The sequence below is a fragment of the Lactuca sativa genome, chromosome 3 (genome assembly GCF_002870075.4).
Source record: "Lactuca sativa cultivar Salinas chromosome 3, Lsat_Salinas_v11, whole genome shotgun sequence".
Taxonomy (NCBI): domain Eukaryota; kingdom Viridiplantae; phylum Streptophyta; class Magnoliopsida; order Asterales; family Asteraceae; genus Lactuca; species Lactuca sativa.
In genome coordinates, this window is record NC_056625.2 from 299,059,377 (window position 1) to 299,083,617 (window position 24,241).

At 32.5% G+C, this 24,241-nt stretch overlaps 1 protein-coding gene across 1 annotated transcript; it reads left to right on the forward strand.

Moving 5' to 3' along the window:
* Positions 1-15,453: 15,453 nt before the first annotated feature.
* On the forward strand, positions 15,454-22,699 carry LOC111921626 (putative transcription elongation factor SPT5 homolog 1). Its single transcript, XM_023917205.3, has 24 exons — positions 15,454-15,721; positions 15,861-15,943; positions 16,443-16,818; positions 17,379-17,617; positions 17,727-17,873; positions 17,968-18,129; positions 18,214-18,297; positions 18,404-18,474; positions 18,562-18,919; positions 19,078-19,233; positions 19,390-19,487; positions 19,580-19,628; positions 19,716-19,868; positions 20,183-20,326; positions 20,407-20,500; positions 20,595-20,756; positions 20,891-20,939; positions 21,027-21,121; positions 21,199-21,277; positions 21,388-21,442; positions 21,528-21,666; positions 21,738-21,881; positions 21,974-22,074; positions 22,154-22,699. Exons 3-24 carry the CDS (start codon positions 16,473-16,475, stop codon positions 22,388-22,390), a joined length of 3,162 nt encoding a protein of 1,053 aa, XP_023772973.1. The 5' UTR covers positions 15,454-15,721; positions 15,861-15,943; positions 16,443-16,472; the 3' UTR covers positions 22,391-22,699.
* The last annotated feature ends 1,542 nt before the right edge of the window (positions 22,700-24,241 follow it).

Sequence of the window (24,241 nt, forward strand, 5' to 3'; positions counted from 1 at the left end):
AAGTATAATATGTTAAAAGTTAAAAACATAAGTTTATAAGTAGAAGTAAAGATATTCTTTTAATAATAAAATTTAGTTTTTATATGATTATATTTTAGGTTTGATATTTATTTAACCTTATTAACCAACTTATAATCATTATTAGAAATATATTGAAAAGTCATGAGAGTTTCAAATTAATGTGGTGAATGGAAAAATGTATGGGAGTTTCAAATGAATGTGGTGAAAGGAAAAATGCTTTCTTTATAAGTATACTAGGCGAATGTCTGTGCGTTGCGCATAAGCATTTATATAGTTGAAATCTTTACATATATATATATATATATATATATATATATATATATATATATATATATATATATATATAATAAAGATAATAATAATAATAATAATGTTGTTAAATTTGATATAATAATTCGTATAGTAAGGTGATATAATATATTGATTATTTTGAATTATATGATAATATATACATCTATTAAAACTGTGTAATCTCAATATTTATAGTTGTTATTATTGTTAATGAATTTTTTAAAATTTATTTGCTTAACGTTTTAATTTCTATCATTATAATTATTTAAAACATCAAACAATTTTTTTTTAAATATAACAATATAATCATTTATATAGAATTATTTTTAATTATTGTTATTGTAAGTTATTTTAAGCTACTTATTTGAAAACTTTTAACGATTATAAAAATATCTTTAGGAAATATATTAGTTAAATTGATATTACAATTTAGTTTTTGCATTTAGCACTACAATTTATCACTTTTAACTTTTCACAAAATATTCTTTGGGTTTTTTAAGTGGAACTGAATTTTTTATTGAAGTTGACCCTATAATGTTATATTTAAATTAACAATTTAAGTATTTTGTCAAAACTGTTCAAAAGTTATAGCTTTAAACTGATAATGGTTTACATACAACAACATATTGAATCTAATAAATTAAGTATAATATGTTAGAAGTTAAAGACATAACTTTATAAGTAGAAGTAAAAATATTATTTCAATATTGAAATTTACTTTATTTATGATTACACTTTAGGTTTGATACTTATTTTACCTTATCAACCAACTTATAATCATTATTAGAAAGACACTACAATTTATCACTTTTAATTATTTACAAAATATTCTTTGGATTGTTTAAGTTGAACTAAAATTTATATTTAAGTTGATCATGTAAGGTTATATTTAAATTAACAATTTAAGTATTTTATACAAATTGTTCAAAAGTTATAGCTTTAAAATGATAATGGTTTACATACAACAACATATTAGATCTAAATTAAGTATAATATGTTAAAAGTTAAAAACATAACTTTATAAATAGAAGAAAATATATTCTTTTAATATTGAAATTTAGTTTATATATGATTACACTTTAGGTTTTATATTTAGTTAACCTTATTGACCAACTTATAATCATTATTAGAAAAATATTGAAAAGTCATGAGAGTTTCAAATGAATGTGGTGAAAGAAAAAATGAATGAGAGTTTCAAATGAATGTGATGAAAGGAAAAATGCTTCATTTATAAGTATGCTAGGCGCAACCTCGTGCGTTACGCAAGAATGTATTTAAGTGGTTAAAATAACTATGGAAAAAAAATAGAAATATGTTGAAATTTACTTAGTCATGTTTTGGCATCAACCGAATTATCAAGTAACATAAAAATCCATCAACTTATATTTTGATATTATCTAATATAGTCCATACCTTATAAACTTTACTTTTACTTTTATAATATCCAATATATATTATAAGTTTTTGTATAATATGAATATAATCTATTTTTCTTATGGCCGATAATATCTTTTGGATAAAATAAGAAATAAATTGTATTGAATGAGTTATTAATAAACAATACTGAACTAATAAACTTTGTATTACACTATTTATATTACACCAAAACATCCATGGTTTCATATATGAACTTTCAAATATTAAACATTGAAATTAAGAATGAAGTCATACAAAATATATCATTATACATAAATGTCATTAAAAGTTTTAAAATAAGTCCATTAGTAAATATGATATTTAATTATAATTACATACTTTGCAAGGCGTACATTTGACTTTATGTTGGTGCGCCGAGAATCTTCTTCCTTAATTTGTACCTAAAAAATTAAGGTGAGTAGGAATATAAAATATATATTACTAAGGATTAATATAAATAATTAAAAAGAATATGTGGATCTCATACCACTGGTTAAAGACAACATACATCTCTAGTGGTATCGATTCCTATGTGAAATTGAAGTAGTCATTTTATGTACACCTTGTTTTCTAATTACATAAACAAATATGAGTAACCAAACATAAAAATGTTATCTTTATGTAGGAAAAATAGTTTAGTTAACTAACAAATTAAATAATATAAGTTTAAGAGTTAGGAGTTTCAAAACATTAATATTTTTATTAATCAATCAATTAAGTAACACATGTTGAAATTTTACAATCATTATTAAAAAACATTTGAAATATTAGATTTTAAATGAATTTTGGTTGAAGTGTTTTGACCTCTATTATAATATATATATATATATATATATATATATATATATATATATATATATAAAGAAAGAGAGAGAGATGAAAAGTATAACATCTGTATGAGTTTTAATTAATTATTTTTTGAAACGGTACAATTACAAAACAAAAAAAAACATATTTAAAATATTTAAATATTTTCGACATCACCCTACATAACATATGATCAATATATTAACGATTAAACCACAATATACAACGACTGTATTACAATAATCCAAAAACGAAGAAAATATAAAAACAAATTAATATAACAAACTTACAAATTAAAAGCTCTAATATAATAACATATCTCCAAAAGTGGTCATAAGACCTCAACCCAACACAAAAATCTTTAAGTTTGTTTTTTTCTGAATGTATATGAACCTCAACCCAACACAGAAATCTTTAAGCTTTTTTTTTTTTTCTTTCTGAAATTTGTATATGATTTGTATGCATGTCTTCCCAAAATAGTGGCATTTTTATATTAAACTTTTCACTAAATGCTAATTAAACATAATATAAGTTATAAACCTTTTGAGTGTTAAATCATAATTAATAAAACTTTTGAGTTGCATTAGTTAAAAAAATGTGGTTTCAAATGAATGTGGTTTGAGGAAGTTAAAAAAGGGGGTACATGAGATTCAAAAAAAAAAGCTAGCTTTATAACTTTTGAATTTAGCACTACAATTTATCACTTTTAACTATTCACAAAATATTCTTTGAGTTTTTTAAGTGGAACTAAAATGTATATTGAAGTTGACACTGTAATGTTATATTTAAATTAACAATTTAAGTATTTTCTCAAAACTGTTCAAAAGTTGTAGCTTTAAACTGATAATGTGTCAGACCCCCACACTGAAACGACGGAAACGTTCGGGGGTGGATGACGTCATATGTAGTATCACAACAATTGCATCATAGTAATAAATGTAAACACAACCATTACATTGAATATATGATAAATATTTACATATGTTTGATTCATGTTTTTAATAATCAAAAGTATAGCCCAAAAGTAAAAGACGTGACTCTAGACGCTCTGTCTTCTCAAAATCTGTGTGATGTACCTGTCTACAGATTTCCTGAGAATACAAGCAGTTTTGAAAGAGTATCAGCATAAAGCTGGTGAGTTCATAAGAAGGTTTTTGTAGTGAAAACTAGTCATTGAATTCTATAAAAATGTATGCATGTTTCCCAAGAAAATCCAATATTTTCTAACATGTATGTTCGTTACTGTTTTTTGTTCGTAAAACTTGACTACCACTGGTATGTATAATATGTTTTGTTTGAAAACCCTGGCTACCATGAGTATGTATAGTATGTCCTGTTTGAAAACTCTGGCTACATGTTCTGTTTGAAAACCCTGACTACCACTAGTATGTATAATAGTCTTATTATTTAAAACAAAACCGAGTATTGCATCCCTGGAATCCTCCGGTGTAATGTATGGTAGTTCTATTAATTAAAATAAAACTAATGAAAACTGAAATCCCGTAAACAAAGGTTAGTTTATATTATTGTGAGTCGTATAACCATGCTTGATATGACCTAGTGACCTTTACGACGTTCTTCAAGTGTCGGATAAATGACATTTTTCACCCCAGGCATGCCTGCCTAACTATAGCTAGCAGTTCAGGTGTGGGATTGTCAGTCCCGAATAGATCTATTCACAAATCTCACGCTCTCCCTCAAGGAGACTCTATTTATACTATGATATGATTTAACCTGTACCCCGAAAGGCACAATTGAAGTGTTGTCTCATAATCCTGTATTAACTAGTTTACGTGTAGTTATGTATGGTTCTTTTGTATTTGAATCTATATGTATACTTTATAAGGTAATAATTATACTTAAATAATTATTAAATGTTGTACTGTCGTAGTAATGTACATCATAAACTAAATCTGTCATAGTTTATATGTTTAGCAATGTATAACTCTGAGTTCATAAAAACTGTATATTGAAAACCCCAAACTATACCTATTATAGTTTGCATGTATGTCGTGTACTTGGTTCGTATATTGATCTGAAAATTATGCAATTATGGTTGTACGTTAAAAACGTCCCTTATGCTCGACATGTTACAAAAGGGATAAGATATCTAAATATTTTATAAAACATAGAAGTCTTTTGGTTGCATCAATTGCATAAGTTTTAATATTGTTGAAATTCTTTTGTATAAGTTCACAAATATCATTTGTGTTTAGCTTGTATTCTCTCCCTGAAAAAACATTAAGAATGGTAAAAGCATAGGGGTATGAACTCACTGTTAGTTGTGTGCAAGCGTCGAATCAACTAACTGGAAATGAAGACCCTCGAGTTGCTGTATGTGGCACTTAACGGAATCCTAATAACAATTAAATACATATATGTATCTAAAATAGCGATCTCGTTAGATAAAGTGTTAGAAAAACACTTGCTTTCGATTAAGGAATGTTATCGGGACTTGATTGAATTGAGGAAAGCGGGTTTTTCACCACTTAGGAAGTGTTTACGGCCGTGAATGGGGTTTACGACCGTGAAGGGAGTTTACAGTCGTGAAAGGAGTTTACGGTTAAGAGTTGAGATAGAGAAGGAGAGAGTTTTCGGCCAAGAATGTTAAAATGAAGGTGGGGGTCCCATATATATAGGCTGGGGGTATGGTCGGTGGTTGTGACATCCCCATTTTGACGGCCAGAAAATACCGATTTTTGTTTATGCTTTATAAAAATCAGAGTACTTCTTTTAATAAAAATGTTGCGGAATTTGTTCCCAAAAAAACACGATAAATACGTTATTAAAACATTTTCGAAGAAACGTGTTTTATTCATCTTAAAACGTTTGGGATGTCATCGTTAATACAGAAACATAAGCATAAACAGAACTTACAATTATTTACACTAGTGATCTACATCTTTTTAAATCTCTTAGTGTAATGTCACTTCATATCGTCACCTGTGATATAAATAAACTGGAGTGGGTCAGGTTGAGAAACCTGTTGAGTACATAGGGTTTTCAACCCACAATAATATAATTATTATTTTTAAACATCAAACAATCAACCCAATTACCCATTCTCGTTATCCTCACATTACGTCCCTCAAATATCTAACACAAGGGACCTAGTCTAAGGACTATCATTGGGATGGACACTACTGCTAAGGGGATTCCTTGACAATGAAAGTCCTAAAGGCAACCATGTGGAGGATGGAGTACATCTGGTGAGCACACAGTTCACACAGTCCACACAGTTTGAATAAACACACAGTTCGAATAAACACACAGTTCGAATAAACACCTACAGGTTGCGAGCCTGCTAGTGTTCCACTGGACTGTCTAGAATAGTTCGTGGTCGTCATCTATACTCCGCTAGATGACTAGATCATCAAGAACAGCTATAACGAGGCCTCTCATTATTTTATTTTGTCACACAGCAACTATTACATCTACCCATGTTTTACCCAACACATTTTGTAGATATAAAATACATATACAATTTAAATCATTGAAAACATGTATAAAACGTTCATCCAGCATAGATAGCAAGTATACAAATAATATACACACACAACACGTAATTTATATAAAATACTTCATATCTATGTGCAAGTTGAAAGTAACTATGCACTCACTTGAAAGGTGGTGGCTCAGCACTCGGACAGCGCTTCGATACTCTCAAAACGATTTTCCTTCGATAAAACCTAGTATCAATACCACTAGGGTTTAGTCTAACGATAACCGCGACAAATTAATTGTCTGACTATTATTATTATTATATAAGCGTTAATAACACTCAATATAACTCATAATAATAGCCCAAATAATTATTTTAAGGACCTAATAACATTCCTATAATTATTTGAAAGCTATATTAAAAATTGCGTAAGCGTAGCACACTTACAACGAATTTTATCGAAAACCAGAACTTAATTGGAGCAGCGTTTCGAAACTGAAAAACTCCTTTTTCTCGGGACTCCGGGAGCCTCGGGGCTTCCCTAGGGTGCTAGGGGTTTTACCTCGGGCTTAGGAGTGGTTTGGGACCTTAGAGAGAGAAAGATTTTAGAGAGAGAAGGAGAATGGTGTGGAAAATTAAGGCTGCCCTCGCAACTATTTATAGGCTGCTGGCTTCGGACTACGTTGGGCGTACCGAGGGTATGTTGGGCGTACTCCTCGGATAAGACCACCAGCTCGGACCCAACTGTCTTGCACTCATCGGATGGATCAGACCGAAGTTACGCGGGGCGTAGCTTCTTCGTACGCGGGGCGTAATAGCGAGGCTTTGTGGCATGATCCGAAGCGAGATCTGATCAACAATGGACGGCCCACAACGCGCCATGTCATCAATTCCTTATCAGCCTTCGCAAATTCGATCATAAAATTTAAAAATTCGTAACTTTCGCGTACGAGCTCCGTTTTCGACGTTCTTTATATCCACGCGAAGGTGGGAACGTACTCTACAACTTTCGTTTAGAATTCGTCGGCTAATTTTGGCTCGATTTTAAATTTTATATTATTAACAGGCCGAGACAGGATTGGTCCGTTAAATCCTCATAACTTCTTCATCCGACATCCTTTTTTGCCCATCTTTTTCTCGTTACGCTACTATTAACGAGATCTTTGATTCTCGTTCAGGTCGTGTCGGCTAAAAACCGCTCGATCTAATATTCGAATTTCGGGTTGTACACTGCTAGTCCGAAACTTCGAAAAATCATAACTTCTTCATACGAAGTCAGATTTGGGCGTTCTTTTTATCGATGTTCTTAGTTTAACATATTCTATGACTTTTGTTTAGATCACTAAGGCTAAATCTCGCTCTATCGTAAATTCACTATTTACACTTCCCGGCGCCGTGCCGGTTCTGTCGCGAAACTTCGATGGGTCATAACTTTTTCGTTATAACTCGGATTTCGGCGTTCTTTATATGTACGGAAACCTTGTGACATATTCTACAACTTGGTTAAGATTATTTATTCTAAATAATCTTTTGTCGAAAAGTCGTTTTCGACCCCTATTGCCTCTAAATTGACTAGCCCGGATCTACGGGCGTTACAGTGGTGGGGTCCACCTGGCACCAACTGCAAACGGGTTTACGGTCGTACACACGTTTACAGCCGTAAACTTCGCTCAGGCCGAAAACTGTTTGGTTTTTCGCGTGATTTTGGTTCCGACTCATATATAAAATTTAATTATATATAAAACTAGTTGATTTTCTAAACCAAGAAGTTTGACGGGAACTCAATAAAAAAAATTAAATTTTATTAACAAAAATCGGTAAATGGAAACGGAAAAAGGTTCGGGTTGTCACATAATGGTTAAATACAACAATATATTAAATATAATAAATTAAATATAATATGTTAAAAGTTAAAGACATAACTTTATAAGTAGAAGTAAAAATATTATTTTAATATTAAAATTTAGTTTTTTTATGGTTACACTTTAGGTTTCATACTTATTTTAACCTTATTAACCAACTTATAATCATTATTAAAAAGGCACTATAATTTATCACTATTAACTATTTACAAAATATTCCTTAGGTTGTTTAAGTTGAACTAAAATTTATATTTAAGTTGATCATGTAGGGTTATATTTAAATTAACAATTTAAGTATTTTATACAAATTGTTCAAAAATTGTAGCTTTAAAATGATAATGGTTTACATACAACAACATATTAGACCTAATAAATTATGTATAATATGTTAAAAGTTAAAAACATAACTTTATAAATAGAAGAAAATATATTCTTTTAATATTGAAATTTAGTTTATATATGATTACACTTTAGGTTTTATATTTATTTAACCTTATTAACCAACTTATAATCATTATTAGAAAGAAATTGAAAAGTCATTGGAGTTTCAAATGAATGTGGTGAAAGGAAAAATGAATGGGAGTTTCAGATGAATGCGATGAAAGAAAAAATGCTAGCTTTATAAGTATACTAGGCGAATGCCCGTGCGTTGCGCAGAAACACCTATATAGTCGAAGTCTTTACAAATATATGATTTTTTAAATATAACAATAACGTTGTTGTTAAATTTGATATAATAATTTGTATATACTAAATTGATATAATATATTGATTATTTTGAAGTATATAATTATATATACATTTATTATAACTTCATAATCTCAATCGTTTGAATGATTTCTTCCCGCGAATTACACATGAATAAAATTAAATACAATATATGATTTGATGTTATTTATAGTTGTTTTTATTATTAATTAATTTTTTAAATTTATTTGCTTAATGTTTTAATTTCTATCATTATAATTATTTAAAACATCAAACATTGTTTTTTATTTTAAAGCTAACAATATAATCATTTATATAGAGTTGTTTTTAACTATTGTTATTGTAAGTTATTTTAAGCTACTTATTTGGAAACTTTTAACGATTATAAAAATATATTTTAGAAATATTTTAGTTAAATTGAGATTACTATTTAGTTTTTGCTTTTATCACTACAATTTATCACTTTTAACTATTTACAAATATTCTTTAGTTTTTTTAAATGGAACTAAAATTTATATTTGAGTTGACATTGTAATGCGCAGAAACACCTATATAGTTGAAGTCTTTACAAACATATATTTTTTAAAATATAACACTAACGTTGTTGTTAAATTTGATATAATAATTTGTATATTAGTTTGATATAATATATTGATTATTTTGAATTATATGATAATATATAAATCTATTATAACGTCATAATCTCAATCGTTTGAATGACTTCTACTCGCGAGTTACACATCAATAAAATTAAATATTATATATGGTTTAATACTATTTATAGTTGTTATTTTTAACTAATTTTTTAAAATTTATTTGCTTAATGTTTTAATTTCTATCATTATAATTATTTAAAACATCAAACATTATTTTTTGATTTTAAAGGTAACAATATAATCATTTATATAGAGTTATTTTTAACTATTGTTATTATAAGTTATTTTAAGCTACTTATTTGAAAATTGTTAACGATTATATAAAAATATTTAGGAAATATTTTAGTTAAACTGATACTATAATTTAGTTTTTGCATTTATCACTATAATTTATCACTTTTAACTATTTACAAAATATTATTTGGTTTTTTAGTGGAATTGAACTTTATATTTAAGTTGACACTATAATTTTATATTTAAATTAACAATTTAAGTATTTTGTCCAAACTGTTCAAAAATTGTAGCTTTAAACTGATAATGGTTTACATGCAACAACATTTTAAATCTAATAAATTAAATATAATATGTTAAAATTTAAAGACATAACTTTATAAATAGAAGTAAATATATTATTTTAAAATTGAAATTTAGTCTATTTATGATTCCACTTTAGGTTTGATATTTATTTAACCTTATTAACCAACTTACAATCATTATTAGAAAGACACTACAATTTATCACTTTTAACTATTTATAAAATAATATTTGGGTTGTTTAAGTTAAATAAAATTTATATTTAAGTTGAGCCTATAATGTTATATTTTAATTAATAATTTAAGTATTTTATACAAATTGCTCAAAAACTATACCTTTAAAATGATAATGGTTTACATCCAACAATATATTAAAACTAATAAATTAAGTATAATATATTAAAAGTTAAAAAACATAATCTTATAAGTAGAATTAAAGATATTATTTTAGTATTGAAATTTAGTTTATATATGAATACACTTTAGATTTGATATTTATTTAACCTAATTACCAAATTATAATTATTATTATTATAAAGAAATTGAAAAGTCATGGGAGTTTCAAATGAATGTGGTGAAAGGAAAAAAGAATGGGGGTTTCAAATGCATGAGATTCAAGAAAAAATGCTAGCTTTATAAGTATGTATGATATGATAATGATAATGATAATGATATATATATATATATATATATATATATATATATATATATATATATATATATATAATTAGAGATAATTTTCCATTTTATTTTTATTATTAATTAGAGTGTAACAGCCCGGAATCTCAGGTATTATTAAAATTATGTTTTTGGGGTGATTTAAGAGGGGACTCGGCGAGTTGGAGCCTAGACTCGCCGAGTAGGATCGCGGACTTGGTCGCGGGTCCGCGACTGGACTCGACGAGTCCAGATATGGACTCGGCGAGTCGACGCTGTTCAGCAGAAACCCTAACCGTTCAGTTTGGATCGTATTTAACGCCTCTTAGGCCGTCATTTTCAGTCTTTTGGTCAATCGAGAGGAACCCTAATCGCTGTGGACGCCTAGAGCAAGGGAGGAAGCTTTGGAACTTGGAAGAATTGGTTAGGCAAGAAGAAGAGGGATTTGGCTAAAGGAATATCAAGGAGGATTGAGTCCTGAGATTTGGGGGACACAGAGAGTGCGTTTTCAGGTAATACTCGGACCAAATCTGTTATTTTGATGTATTTATGAAATTAGGGTTTATAGAACCCATTTAGTGATTTGATGATGAAATGCTTTGTTACCCCACGATTATAGTCTTGTATTAGGACCTTTAGAGGTCCAGAAGGTCCCATGCAGGTGTACTTCGGGATGAGACCTATCTCAGGAAGCAGTTACTCGTCTGCATGGCATGGACTCGCCGAGTTGTTCTTCAGACTCGGCGAGTAGCTTGAAGATGTGCTGGGACTCGCCGAGTTGTTCATCAGACTCGGCGAGTGGAGTCGGGGTGGCCCCGCGATTCTTCCACGAGGACCTCGTCGAGTCAAGAGGTATACTCGACGAGTAGAAAGGGAATATTCAGGAATCTGTGAGGACGACTAGACTCGCCGAGTCGCCATGGTACTCGCCGAGTCCAGTCGAGTTGACCGTTGACCAGAGTTGACCTAAGTCTGACTTCTTAGGGATAGTCACACTTAGCTGAGATGAGTGTTAATGAGTTATGTAATGTTATAGGAGGGTTGTAGCTCGTTGGTTTGTGCGCGAGTGATTTCAGGAGCTGCTAGCTTTCAGCATTTACGAGGTGAGTCTTCTCACTATACTGTACCCGGAAGGGTTCGACTGTGTGACCGGAAGGTCGAATATGTTATGTGATATGTATGCTATATGTGGTAAGTTAAGTGTTATATGGATGTGTATGCTATATGTGGTAAGTTAAGTGTTATATGGATGTGTATGCTATGTGTGGTAAGTTAAGTGTTATATGTGCTATGTATGATATGTGGGCCGGAAGGCAATATGTTATGGGCCGGAAGGCGATTATGTGATGGGCCGGAAGACGTTGTAATGAGGACCAGAAGGTCAGGGCCTGGAAAGGCGTATGTGTGTAAGTGTATATTGGGGAACTCACTAAGCATTTATGCTTACAGTTGTTGTGTATGTATGTATTTCAGGTACTAGCGAGGACCGTGGGAAGGCGCCGGCATGATCGATACACACTGAAGATTGTTTTAGGATCTTGGGAGTTTGGATAATTGTATTGACCGAATAATTAAACTATTTATGCCTTGTTTTTAATGGAAAATGTTATGTTTTAAAAGTGAAAAATTTGTTTGAAAATTTTGAGTTGTTACATAGAGATAATTTGGTCATTTAGAAAACAAATAGTTTTGTTTTTAGATAACGTATCTGCTTGTTTTGAATTTTTATACTTGCTCTTATGAACCGTCTAACATCATGAATATGATTATTGTTTAAATTTGTACCTTGATTAGTAGTTTTATAAGAATCTTTAAGATTTTGCTCAGAGTTATTTATAGATTCTTGGTTGCTGTATTTTTAAAAGAATATTTCTATTAGGAATACAATTCATCAAGATTTTGTTAGACATAATTAAATGATTTAAGCATCAATTTGGTTAATTTGATTATTAAAAACGAGTACTATTTTAACAAAAATTTCAAATCTTGTAGAATTAATAGTTAGAATAACTCGAAATGAAATTATCATAGAGAAATAAAAACAACACAACAATAAAATATTTTAGATAATACCTTCTTGAATTAAGCTTAAATTACAATCAGTACATACTTCTGGAGAAAGAATTATTTGAAAATCTAAAGACTTTGAACATCTACTAGTAGAAAGAGAGACTCTTGGAGATTTTTTAGACATGAGATGAACATTTTTTAGAGAATGAATTTTTTCTTTAAACCTAAGATCAACACAAACTGCTAATCCCTCTTTATTAATATAGTTTATTAAATCTTCATAAGTTAAATTTTGATAAGGGATGGTATTATTAAAATTTTCTCTTAATTTTTGTCTAACTCTTTCCGCAAAGAGTTTTGGAAGGCCAGCAATAAAACGTTCTTTCCAATAGGACTCTTTACAATCAGGTCTTGAAAAAACTTTAACAAGATAATTATCTTTATACCATCTAAAATCAGTAAGTTTTCTACAATGTAAATTCATTAAAATTTCTGAAGTTTTTTCTTGAAAAGTAGTAGGATCTCCTACAAAGTTTTTGATAATAGCAAAAATTAAAGCGTTAACCATATCATCTTCAAACGTTTGTATTTGTTGATTATTTTCTTGTTTTATAATAGTTTTTTTAGCAGATAAAATATAATCTTTTTCTTCTTGTGAAATATAGAAATCCCACCAGCCTTTAAGACTGCCAGTAAAACCAGAAGTAATAATATTAACAATTTGGAGTTGAGTATTATTATGAGCTTTATAAGCATTAGCAGCCATAGTCATTTCTTGAACAATATTCATAATTTGATGTTCAGAATGGCCATCAATATTCCATTCATAAACAGAATTACCATCATATTGAGAACGATCAAATTGAAAAGTTCGTTCTTCAAGTTGAACATCTGGAAGAGAGGGTCTATTCCAATAATTTCTTATGGTTGGTTTTGGATTTTTTCCGAAAGTGCTTTGCTTTGATTGATGAATTTTATTAAGTTTTGAAAAGTCATTAGTGAGTTGATTAATGTCATCATTTGTATCAAACTGTTGAGCAAGAGTTTCAAAATTTGTTTCACTATTAATATCACTATTTTCAGATTCTTCATTCGTAAGAGTATTAATATTATTAGTGTTTGAGATATGAAGTTTTGAAAGTCTTTTTTCTAATTCGTTAATTAAATATGTATTTCCTAAATTAAAATTACCATCGATTTGGCAAGGAAAAAAACTTAAATTACTAGTGCTTGCCATATCATGCTTGTTACCGTTTTTATCTTTGAAATTTTTTTCTTCAATTTTAACTAAATGCTCGGTAATACTAGATAAGGTTTCATTTGCATAATTATTTTGGTAAATAATTTTTTGAAGACCCTTTTCAGTAGTTAATTGGTTTGGGGCTTGAACTAAAGGAGTTGCAATAAACATATCGTTAATAATAATTTCTCCTTTTGGTGGAAAATTAGCAATAATTTCTTTATTAGAAATAATATCTTTATATTTTTTTCTCAAAAATAGGAGTGATAGAATCATTTTTAAATGGGTAATTTATTTTATGTTTAGGGGCATAAATTAATTCAAACCATTGAAAAAAAGGAGAATGAATTTTATTTGATAAAACATAATATATATATATATATATATATATATATATATATAGAGAGAGAGAGAGAGAGAGAGAGAGAGAGAGATATTACATATTTTGAGATTTTTGGCCCTAGAGTCGTAGGCCCTGGGCGGTCGCCGGGGTCGCATATCGTCTGGGTCGACCCTGGTTCTGGACGAGTTAAAATAATGATATTTGTAAGATTTTTCGATGTAAGCATACATAAATAACTAGATGTAGTCCTACAATTCTCTTTAAACCACTGAAAATTACAGAAAAACAAATAAAACATATATAATTGCATAAACTATATAGGTGTTATCATTTACAATATGCAGTAAAGACATATAATTATAAACTTACATATAAAAATGATACTCTTCACTACTATAAGAAGACATTTGGGAATTATTGATATCGAAGCGGTCTTCAAAATGAAGGTTGTAGCAGTTCAGAACGATCTTCGAATGATTGTTTGAGAAATGATGTAGGCCCTACATCAAAAAATCTTAGAGATATTACATATTCTAAGATTTTTGGCCCTAGAGTTGTAGGCCCTGGGCGGTCGCCCGGGTTGCATATCGTCTGGGTCGGCCCTGGTTCTGGACGAGTTAAAATGAAGATATTTGTAAGATTTTTCGATGTAGCATACATAAATAACTAAATATAGTCCTACAATTCTATTTAAACCACTAAAAATTACAGAAAAACAAATAAAACATATATAATTGCATAAATTATATAGGTGTTATCATTTACAATTTGCAGTAAAGATATATAATTATAAACTTACATATAAAAATGATACTCTTCACTGCTATAAGAAGACATTTGGGAATTAATGATATCGAAGCGGTCTTCAAAATGAAGGTTGTAGCAGTTCAGAACGATCTTCAAATGATTGTTTGAGAAATGATGTCCAAATAAACTCCGAAACGATATTTATAGCAGGACCACAAAACCGAGTCAGATCCTATAATTGTTACTATTTCTTAAATACAGGTCTGGAATGACCAATCCGAACCATAGGGTTATTCAAAAAAAGAAATTGATTATTGTTTTTAAAATACCATTAAAAATGGTTAGATCAATGTTTGTCAAAATCGCGATCTTGATCGTAGGATTGTACGATCGTACGATCCTAGGTATGAAAAACGAGTCAGATCGTAAACGAATCGTATTTCGGGTAGGATCGTAGGATCGGGATCCGATCTAATCATACCTTCCCTTGAATTTTTAAACAACTTTATGTCTTTTACCATTTACCTATTTACCGTCTAATATTTTGTGTTGTGACTTATGACTAATATTTTAAAGTTTTTATAACTTTTGAACGAAAAAATAAATGTTTAAAATATTTTTCATGTTTTTAAATTATAAGATAATTCCCGATCGTCATCTTGGAAACCAATTTTTTTTTTTTAAGCAGGACAACCTTGTCGAATTTCTCTTATTTTAAAGGCAAAAGAGTGGTATCAAGCTTACGACGTCGTTGGGCCAAACCTTACCCTATAACGCTAACTGAACGGGAACACACTACACAGAGTCGCATGAACCCTAAAACCAATCGATCGATCCGTGAAGACTGAAGACGACGCAATCTCGCAAGGAGAGTGGTCGACAGGAAGTCAGAAAGCACCGAAGCAAGCTCTCAACGCACTGCTTTAGTTATTTGAACGATTTGCCATTTGACGATTTCTCGATTTTTCGTTTTCACGACGCATCAGGGGTAAGTGCAATCTCGCTTTTTCCATTTGCTATATAATCACAAACTCCCAAAACTCTGTTTCTAGGGTTTCACATTCCGTAGAGCAAAACTCCCAATTATTTCCTTAGAGAAAATCAGTCTTTTCTTTCTATTTCTCCAGCCGACGGACTCGTTCCAATCGTCTTCTCCATTTGCCCACTCAGACGACGTCATCCCTAGGTTGCTCCGGCGACATCTTCAAAGGTGAGTCTATCTCTCTCCCTCTCCCTCCTCTAATCGCTGCTTTATGTATGAAATCAAACTTTGAAAAATCGAATTTCTGTAGAAATCGCTGCTTGCTGTGTTCAATTTCGTTGGAATTTTTCTGGAAATCGCTGCCTGCTGTAGTTTCTTATATGTCGGTTATGTTGATTTTGAATCTTGTTTCTTTCATTCAAAGACCTCTAAAACGGTTCACCCTTTGAAATTGATACTGATTTCGAACCCAAATATCCATTATCATTCTGATTTTAATTTCAAAGAAACCAAACATTCAACATGCCATTGTCTATACCATCAATTTGTTGGTTCAATGGTAAACTAAAAAAAACTTAATGCTGATTTTGTTGCTGTCTTCATTGGATTTCATCATCATATCAATGTAAAATTGGTTCAATGGGATAAAACGAAATGAAAATTTACTAACTTTATCATTAAAATCGATTCCAATTACACTTTCTGACATATTCCAATTCCTTGACAGATTCCAGTTCCTCCATAAACGCGCTGCAGTATGCCTCGCAGGCGAGACGAGTATGAAGATGATGTGGATGAGGATCAGGATGACCCGGTTGATGACGATGATGATGAGGATTATGGCACTAGCCGTGGAGGAGGCGGCAGTGATCGTAAGAGGAGGAGATCCGATTTTATTGATGATGTTGCTGAGGAAGATGAAGATGAAGAGGAGGAGTACGATGAAGATGATGAAGATTATGGCGGCGGTGGTGGTGGCGGTGGTAGCCGTCGTCGAGGAGGAGGGAAAGCATCAAAAAAAGCATCTGGTGCTGGTTTCTTTGAGCTTGAAGCCGATGTTGACACAGATGCTGAAGAAGAGGAGGAAGAAGATGGTGAAGATGGTTAGTGCTTCTTATATTTTTTCACATCTCTTCACTTTATTATTTTCTCTTAATGTTTTTAGTTCTTGTTCTTCTTAGTTTTAATCTTATACCAATTACCAAGTGCAATGAAAAGTAAAGTATAAATTTATTAAAATGTGTACTCTCACCTTGCTTAGGTTTAGGCTTTAGCTTTACTTGTTTGTGTTCTTGTCCATATTAGTTCTATAGGCTGCAGTGGTAGTATGCTTAAGGTTTTGCAGGTGATGCCCTTCAACCATTTATAATTGTAACAATCTTACATTCCTCACTACTTGTTGCAATTATAGTGATCAATCTAGCAACTCTAATTGCCTATTTGTTAAAACTCAGTTGTTGTTTTAAGTGCAAGGTCCTATAGAGACTCTGTCTACTCTTGAAATGGTATCGAAAGGAAAAGACGAGTTGTTGGATTAGTCTTTAATGGATACATGAATGACAAAAGATTACCTTACCACTCTAACCATTTCCAACAAAATCTTTTTTGTTTTATAAAACGTAAAACAATCTGAAGCATTTTTGTTGCTGATGTGGCATTACAGACTTCATAGTGAATGAGAGAGTTGATCCGCATGAAGAAGAGGGTGCGAGAAGGATGCATCATCGTCCTTTGCTTTCACGTGAAGATGATCAGGAAGATGTTGAAGCTCTTGAGAGAATAATTCAGGAGAGGTTTGCTAGAAACCGAACAGAATATGATGATGATGATGCAACAGAGGTGGAACAACAAGCTCTCTTACCATCTGTTCGTGATCCCAAATTATGGATGGTCAAATGTGCGGTATGTATACCAGATACTGATAGATTCCATTCCATTCCATTGATTCCATTCCATCTTTATATCGGAATCGGATTATTTCTTTCATTAACTCTCTCTTCTTTCCATCTAGATTGGTCACGAGAGAGAGGTGGCTGTTTGCTTAATGCAAAAGTGCATTGATAGAGGTTCCGAGTTGCAGATTAGATCAGCTATTGCTCTTGATCATTTGAAGAACTATGTCTACATTGAAGCAGATAAAGAAGCCCATGTGAAAGAGGTGAGTTAATAAGAAAATCTATGAGAACCCTGTGATATGTAGATGCATGTTTTGTTCACCTCTAGTAACTAATATGATTTTTGTGAGGGTTCAGGCTTGCAAGGGTATGCGTAATATATTTACTGGAAGTAAGATTTTACTGGTTCCTATAAAGGAAATGACTGATGTTCTTTCGGTTGAGAGCAAAGCAATTGATCTTTCAAGGGATACTTGGGTCAGAATGAAAATTGGTACATACAAAGGGGACCTTGCAAAGGTAATAATAACATAACTTACCCTTTTTATTTTTTTGCTAAGTTATCATATTAAACTTAATAAAGTTCCTTTCTTTTGTGTGTAGGTTGTGGATGTGGATAATGTTAGGCAGAGGGTTACTGTGAAACTAATCCCAAGGATCGACTTACAGGCCTTGGCAAACAAATTGGTATTATTATGTCTTATTTGTTTTTATTTATAGATTTTAAATATCTATATAAAGGAACTTTTAATCATGATTGATTGTGCTCTTGTGTGTGTGACATACATTTCAGGAGGGTAGGGAGGTTCCAAAGAAGAAGACATTTACCCCTCCACCACGCTTTATGAATGTTGATGAAGCAAGGTCGGTTTAGGTTTAGCTTTCAGTAATATTTTCATTCTTTTTTGTTTTATACATTTTTCATGATCTATTGCTTATTCATGTTTTTAGAGAAATGCATATTCGTGTTGAGCGGAGGAGAGATCCAATGACTGGTGATTACTTTGAGAATATAAATGGCATGATGTTTAAGGATGGCTTCTTATATAAAACTGTATCCATGAAGTCAATAAGCACTCAGAATATACAACCAAGTTTCGATGAACTTGAAAAGTTCAGGCAACCAAATGAAAATGGGGATGGAGATATTGCTAGTTTATCATCACTCTTTGCAAACAGAAAGAAAGGACATTTTATGAAGGGCGATAGAGTCATTGTTATCAAAGGGGACCTCAAAAATCTCAAGGGCTCTGTAGAGAAAGTAGAAGAAGGCACTGTTCATATTAAACCACATGCCACTGGACTTCCCGTAAGTAACATAACATCTTCCATTTTATTACCCTAATCAAGATTCAAGATGCTATTGCTAATATGTAATATAATATATATATATATATATATATATATATATATATATATATATATAATTGCTGGTATGTAATTGTTTATAGTTTTTGTGGTTTGCAGAAAACTCTTGCTGTAAGTGAAAGAGAGCTCTGCAAATACTTTGAGACAGGGAATCATGTGAAAGTTGTCTCTGGTGCACAAGAAGGTGTGACTGGAATGGTTTTAACTGCTAAGGGGCATTTGGTTAACATGGTGTCAGATACTACCAAAGAAGTTGTAAGTATTCTTTCTCAAAAACCTAGGTGGTCTGTGCAAAAGACGTGAATGCCCTTCTCTTCCCCTCCATTGGAAATAGCCTTAGAAAGTTTGTCCTGTTTTTTTTCCTGTGTATGGAACTCGTAGTTACTGACTGACACTTAATGCTTTTTTCAGCTACAAGTATTTTCTGACAATGTTGTGGAGAGCTCTGAAGTAACATCTGGCATCACCAAAATTGGGGATTATGAGCTTCATGATCTTGTCCAGCTGGAGTAAGCTAGCTTCCATTCTACATACAGAATGTGCTCGATCATTGCTTTGCTAAGTTTGCCATCTTATATATTTTTCTGATTTTTTTTTGTAGCAATTCCAATTTTGGTGTGATCATACGTGTTGACAGTGAAGCCTTTCAGGTGGGTGGGTTTGATGTTTTGTAATTGTTGGCAGCTGAATAACTTGGAATAGGGTGGGTGATTATGTAATTTAGTATTTTTGTACAGGTTCTCAAGGGTGTTGCAGATAGAGCGGAGGTTGAACTTGTTAGGTTGAGAGATATTAAATACAAGATTGATAAGAAATTAAATGCTCCAGATTATTATAAGAACACAGTATCAGTGAAAGATGTAGTTAAAGTTCTTCAGGGCCCATGCAAGGCAAGACACACACACACACACACTTTTTCTCTCTGAAAGGGTTAAATGCTGCCTAGAAATAGCTTTGTACTTCCATTGATCTGTTTATAAAAAAACGAGTTTCACTGCTATAAATATAATTGGGAAAAGTATAATGTTGTAATAAGTAAAAGCTTATAGCATAATCAATCAATGTCTTGATGCGAAAAAAGTTGGAAGCATATTATCTATCATACAAAGCAATGGAATGGAAGTACATTGATGTTTCTTGCATTTAGCTCCTGTTTGAATAAGGTGTTCAAGTACTTACTGATGTAATTTATAATATAAAATAGGGGCGACAAGGTCCGGTTGAACATATTTACAGAGGAATTCTGTTTATATACGATCGGCATCATCTGGAGCATGCAGGATTTATCTGTGCGAAATCTCAAGCATGCGTATTGGTTGGTGGGTCCCTTGGAAATGGTGATAGAAATGTATGTAGTTTTTGGGATCATACTATACTATACTATACTATTTGATTTTAAATTTTGACGAACTAAACATGTCTTTTTAGGGCAATCCATTGGCATCAAGAGTTGCACAACTTAGGACTCCCAACCGTATTCCTAATTCCTCGGGTAGACCTACCAGAGGAGCCCCACCACTACGTGAGTTTAGTTTTTGCTTATTATTATTAATTAGCAAATGAAAAAGGCAAATAGGATGTGATTTATGATTAATATGAATGATATATGTATGTAGCTGGTGGGAGGAACAGAGGTGGTGGCAGAGGGGGAGATTCTTACATTGGAGCACGCATCATAATCCGCCAAGGTCCCTTTAAAGGATACAGAGGCCGGGTTAAGGATGTTAGTGGCACATCAGTTCGGGTCGAGTTGGAGTCACAAATGAGGGTTGTTACAGGCAAGAAATAAATACCCTAACCCTAACCCTAACCCAAAGTACAAACAATTTCCTAATAATTTAAAAAAAAATGAGAAAAAGAGTATAATCGGTTAGCCTGTTTGCTGTTAATGACTCATGTTTACTTTTTGCAGTTGATCGGACTCACGTCTCTGATAATGTGAACAAGACGGCCCCATATCGGTATATTGAATTTGTTTTTTTTTTCTTAGAATTAGAAGATTAGATAGATAACTTCGTAACTGTTTTTTATTTTTGATATTTAATCAGTGAGACACATAGGTATGGGTCTGGAAGTGAGACACCTATGCACCCTTCACGAACCCCACTCCATCCATATATGACGCCTATGAGGGATTCTGCAGGTTGGTTGGTTTTTTTCATGCATAGTAAGTATTTGTTTTTCATGTTTCATGTTTAACGAATTTGAATTTTCAATCAGCAACACCTATTCATGATGGAATGAGGACACCTATGCGTGACAGAGCATGGAATCCATACGCACCCATGAGTCCTGCCAGGTTTGTAGCTTGCTACCTGTCTTTTCTTTTTCATAAGACATGATATCATCATCATGATTGTTTAAACCAAAAAAGAAGAGAATTTTGACATGGATTGGTATTTTGTTTAGGGAATCTTGGGAAGATGGAAACCCTGGTTCTTGGGGAAGCAGTCCTCAGTATCAAGTGAGCACTCTTGTCCCTCCCTTTGATTAATTAATAAAAGAGGGATCGGTTAATGTTTATAATAAATATATGATATGATATGCAGCCGGGAAGTCCTCGTTCAAGAGCATATGAAGCACCAACTCCTGGTTCAGGATGGGCCAATACTCCTTCTGGTGGAAGTTACAGTGAAGCTGGCACACCAAGGGATAATAGGGATAGGGATACTACCCCTGCCTCCTATGGTATGCTAAAACTTTTTTCTCTCATTATGTTAATTTTGAGTTAAGTTATAACATGTGGTGTGTAACTGCAGGTAATGCTCCAAGCCCTTACTTGCCATCGACACCTGGTGGACAGCCGCCAATGACACCAAGCTCAACATATTTACCTGGTACACCAGGCGGCCAACCAATGACTCCTGGTGGTGGTGGGTTGGATATGATGTCACCTGTAGTAGGTCAGTGTGTGTTTGTAAATTGTAATTGTATACCAATGGATTCCTTATAATTAATATTAATATATTAAGCATTTGTGTTTGTGTTTGTGCAGGTGGGGATAACGATGGACCATGGTTCCTGCCAGACATATTGGTGAATGTACGCAGATCAGGTGAAGATGCTGTCGTTGGTGTCATCCGAGAAGTGCTTCTGGTTGGTATTTTGAATATGTTTTTTTAATTATATGAATATGAATATGAATATGATTAATTGGGGTTGGGGTACGTTTCAGGATGGGGCATGTCGAGTAGCTGTTGGTGGGGATGTGATCACAGCCAGCCCGAACGAGATGGAGGTGGTAGTGCCAAGGAAGTCTGACAAAATAAAGATCATGGGTGGGCCCCAGCGTGGGGCTACAGGGAAGCTCATTGGTGTGGATGGCACAGATGGAATTGTTAAAGTGGATGACACTCTTGATGTTAAAATATTAGATATGGTCATTCTAGCCAAGTTAGCACCACCACATTAATTCCTCCTCCTACTCCTATTCCTCATCATAAGTTTTGAAACCTCCCTCCCTCCCTCCCTCCCTCCAGGCTTGTACATTATGATTATATATTTTGGATGATTATATATGACTGACTTGACTATCAGTATTCAGTAGTAAGTAGCTAGTAAGCCCCCAAAATACGCACGTTTCATTTTGTTTTGTTGGTTAGACGAGTTCATTTCCATGTGTTCAGTCATGTTGTGCTGAAAACACACAACATGACAAGTTCTGGTGTGTTATGAACGAGATTAAGAACCAAAAATAAATGTTTATTATCTTTGTGTAAAATGTACATGTATATATATGGGAGATCAGGGATAGGACTGTTATAATATAATCCTTGAGTGTCGATCAAAAGGCACAGGCAAGTGATCACGAGAACACCAGAAAGGGTCTCATCCTTAAGATCAATAGATTCTTCCCACTTGGTTTATTTTGTTGCATCACGCTCACTCGCTGCCACCTAGGTTATGTTCACCGAAACGGAAACCAACATTGGTCTGGTTGTGTTTTTTATGACAATTATCATGACATGCACTTTGCATCTAAAATATGGGTAGGTGCCAAGGTGCGACCATGACCTACATACATCGTGTGTTTGTCGGCTTAACCAATGCGAGTCTATGAGAATGTATGATCCATCCATGTTTCTTGCTTTGCACATCCCAGTTGCGCACTGTGCATGTTTCCCGTATGTACCATGCCAATGCCTCACATAACCGTGTATGTTTCTTGCATCATGGTCAATCACTAGGTCCAACTTCATGATGTAGGTGACCATGTTGAATCGACTATGTGAAATTATAGTTGGAAAATGATAAAGATTTTTGATTGCGAGGCATTCTTTTCATGTTAGTGAGAGCTCACCTGAAGATCCTGCTAGCACCAATCCAATTTGACTCCAGTAAGTTACAGAAAAATAAGGTATGAAAAGTGTGTCAACTTCACTAGCCGTGACACGATAAATTTACTGCCATAAATCAAGCTTAACAGAAAGTCTGCAACCCACAAAGAGCTAGTTATGGAAAATTGCTATACTGAAGCCTTTTCGACTCAACTAAGACTATGAGTTGGTAAATTACGACCATAGCATGAAATTTTCTTGACATTAAGACCCTTCATCCATGAAAACGGGGGATTAAACATGTTTCATGCGAATCCAACTTGATTTGTGCAAGTTATATAGAATTATGATACAAAAGCTGGTTGGTTGGTTCGACTAAGAGTAGGCCATGGTAAATTCTGACCTACACACAAGATTTTTTTTATTTTTTATTTTAATTGTAAGGACAATGTTTCACACAAATAAGATATCATTTGAGCGGGTTATGAAAAATTATGATATCAAATACCTTTTAGCTTGAGTAAGGCCATACCACTATGAACATTGACCTACATGTGAATCTTGATAACAGCCAATATTCATGTAAATGAAGGTTCATGCCAATTCGACATGATTTGAGCAGATTATTAAAAATTACATCATTGAAAACCTTTGGGAAAATGTCACTGCAGCCCCACGGACTTTCACATTTTGGTTTAAAAGGTCTCTATTGTTATTTTTTTTGCTTTATAAGTGCATAAATTCTCTTTTTACCGGCTTTTAAGGCCATTTTCTAGAAAGTGAAGGGGTCACCCGGTCACCCCTTTCACAATCAGTCAGTTATCTTGTACACATCATTAAAAAAAAAGCCAACTCATTTGTCAGATCAGATGCCACCTAATGTATACGAACAGGAGAGCACGAAATTGAGGAAGAACAACCATGTGGAATCCATCGCCATTATCATCACTTCCCTTCAAAATAGCATTCATCATTTCTTTCTTTCT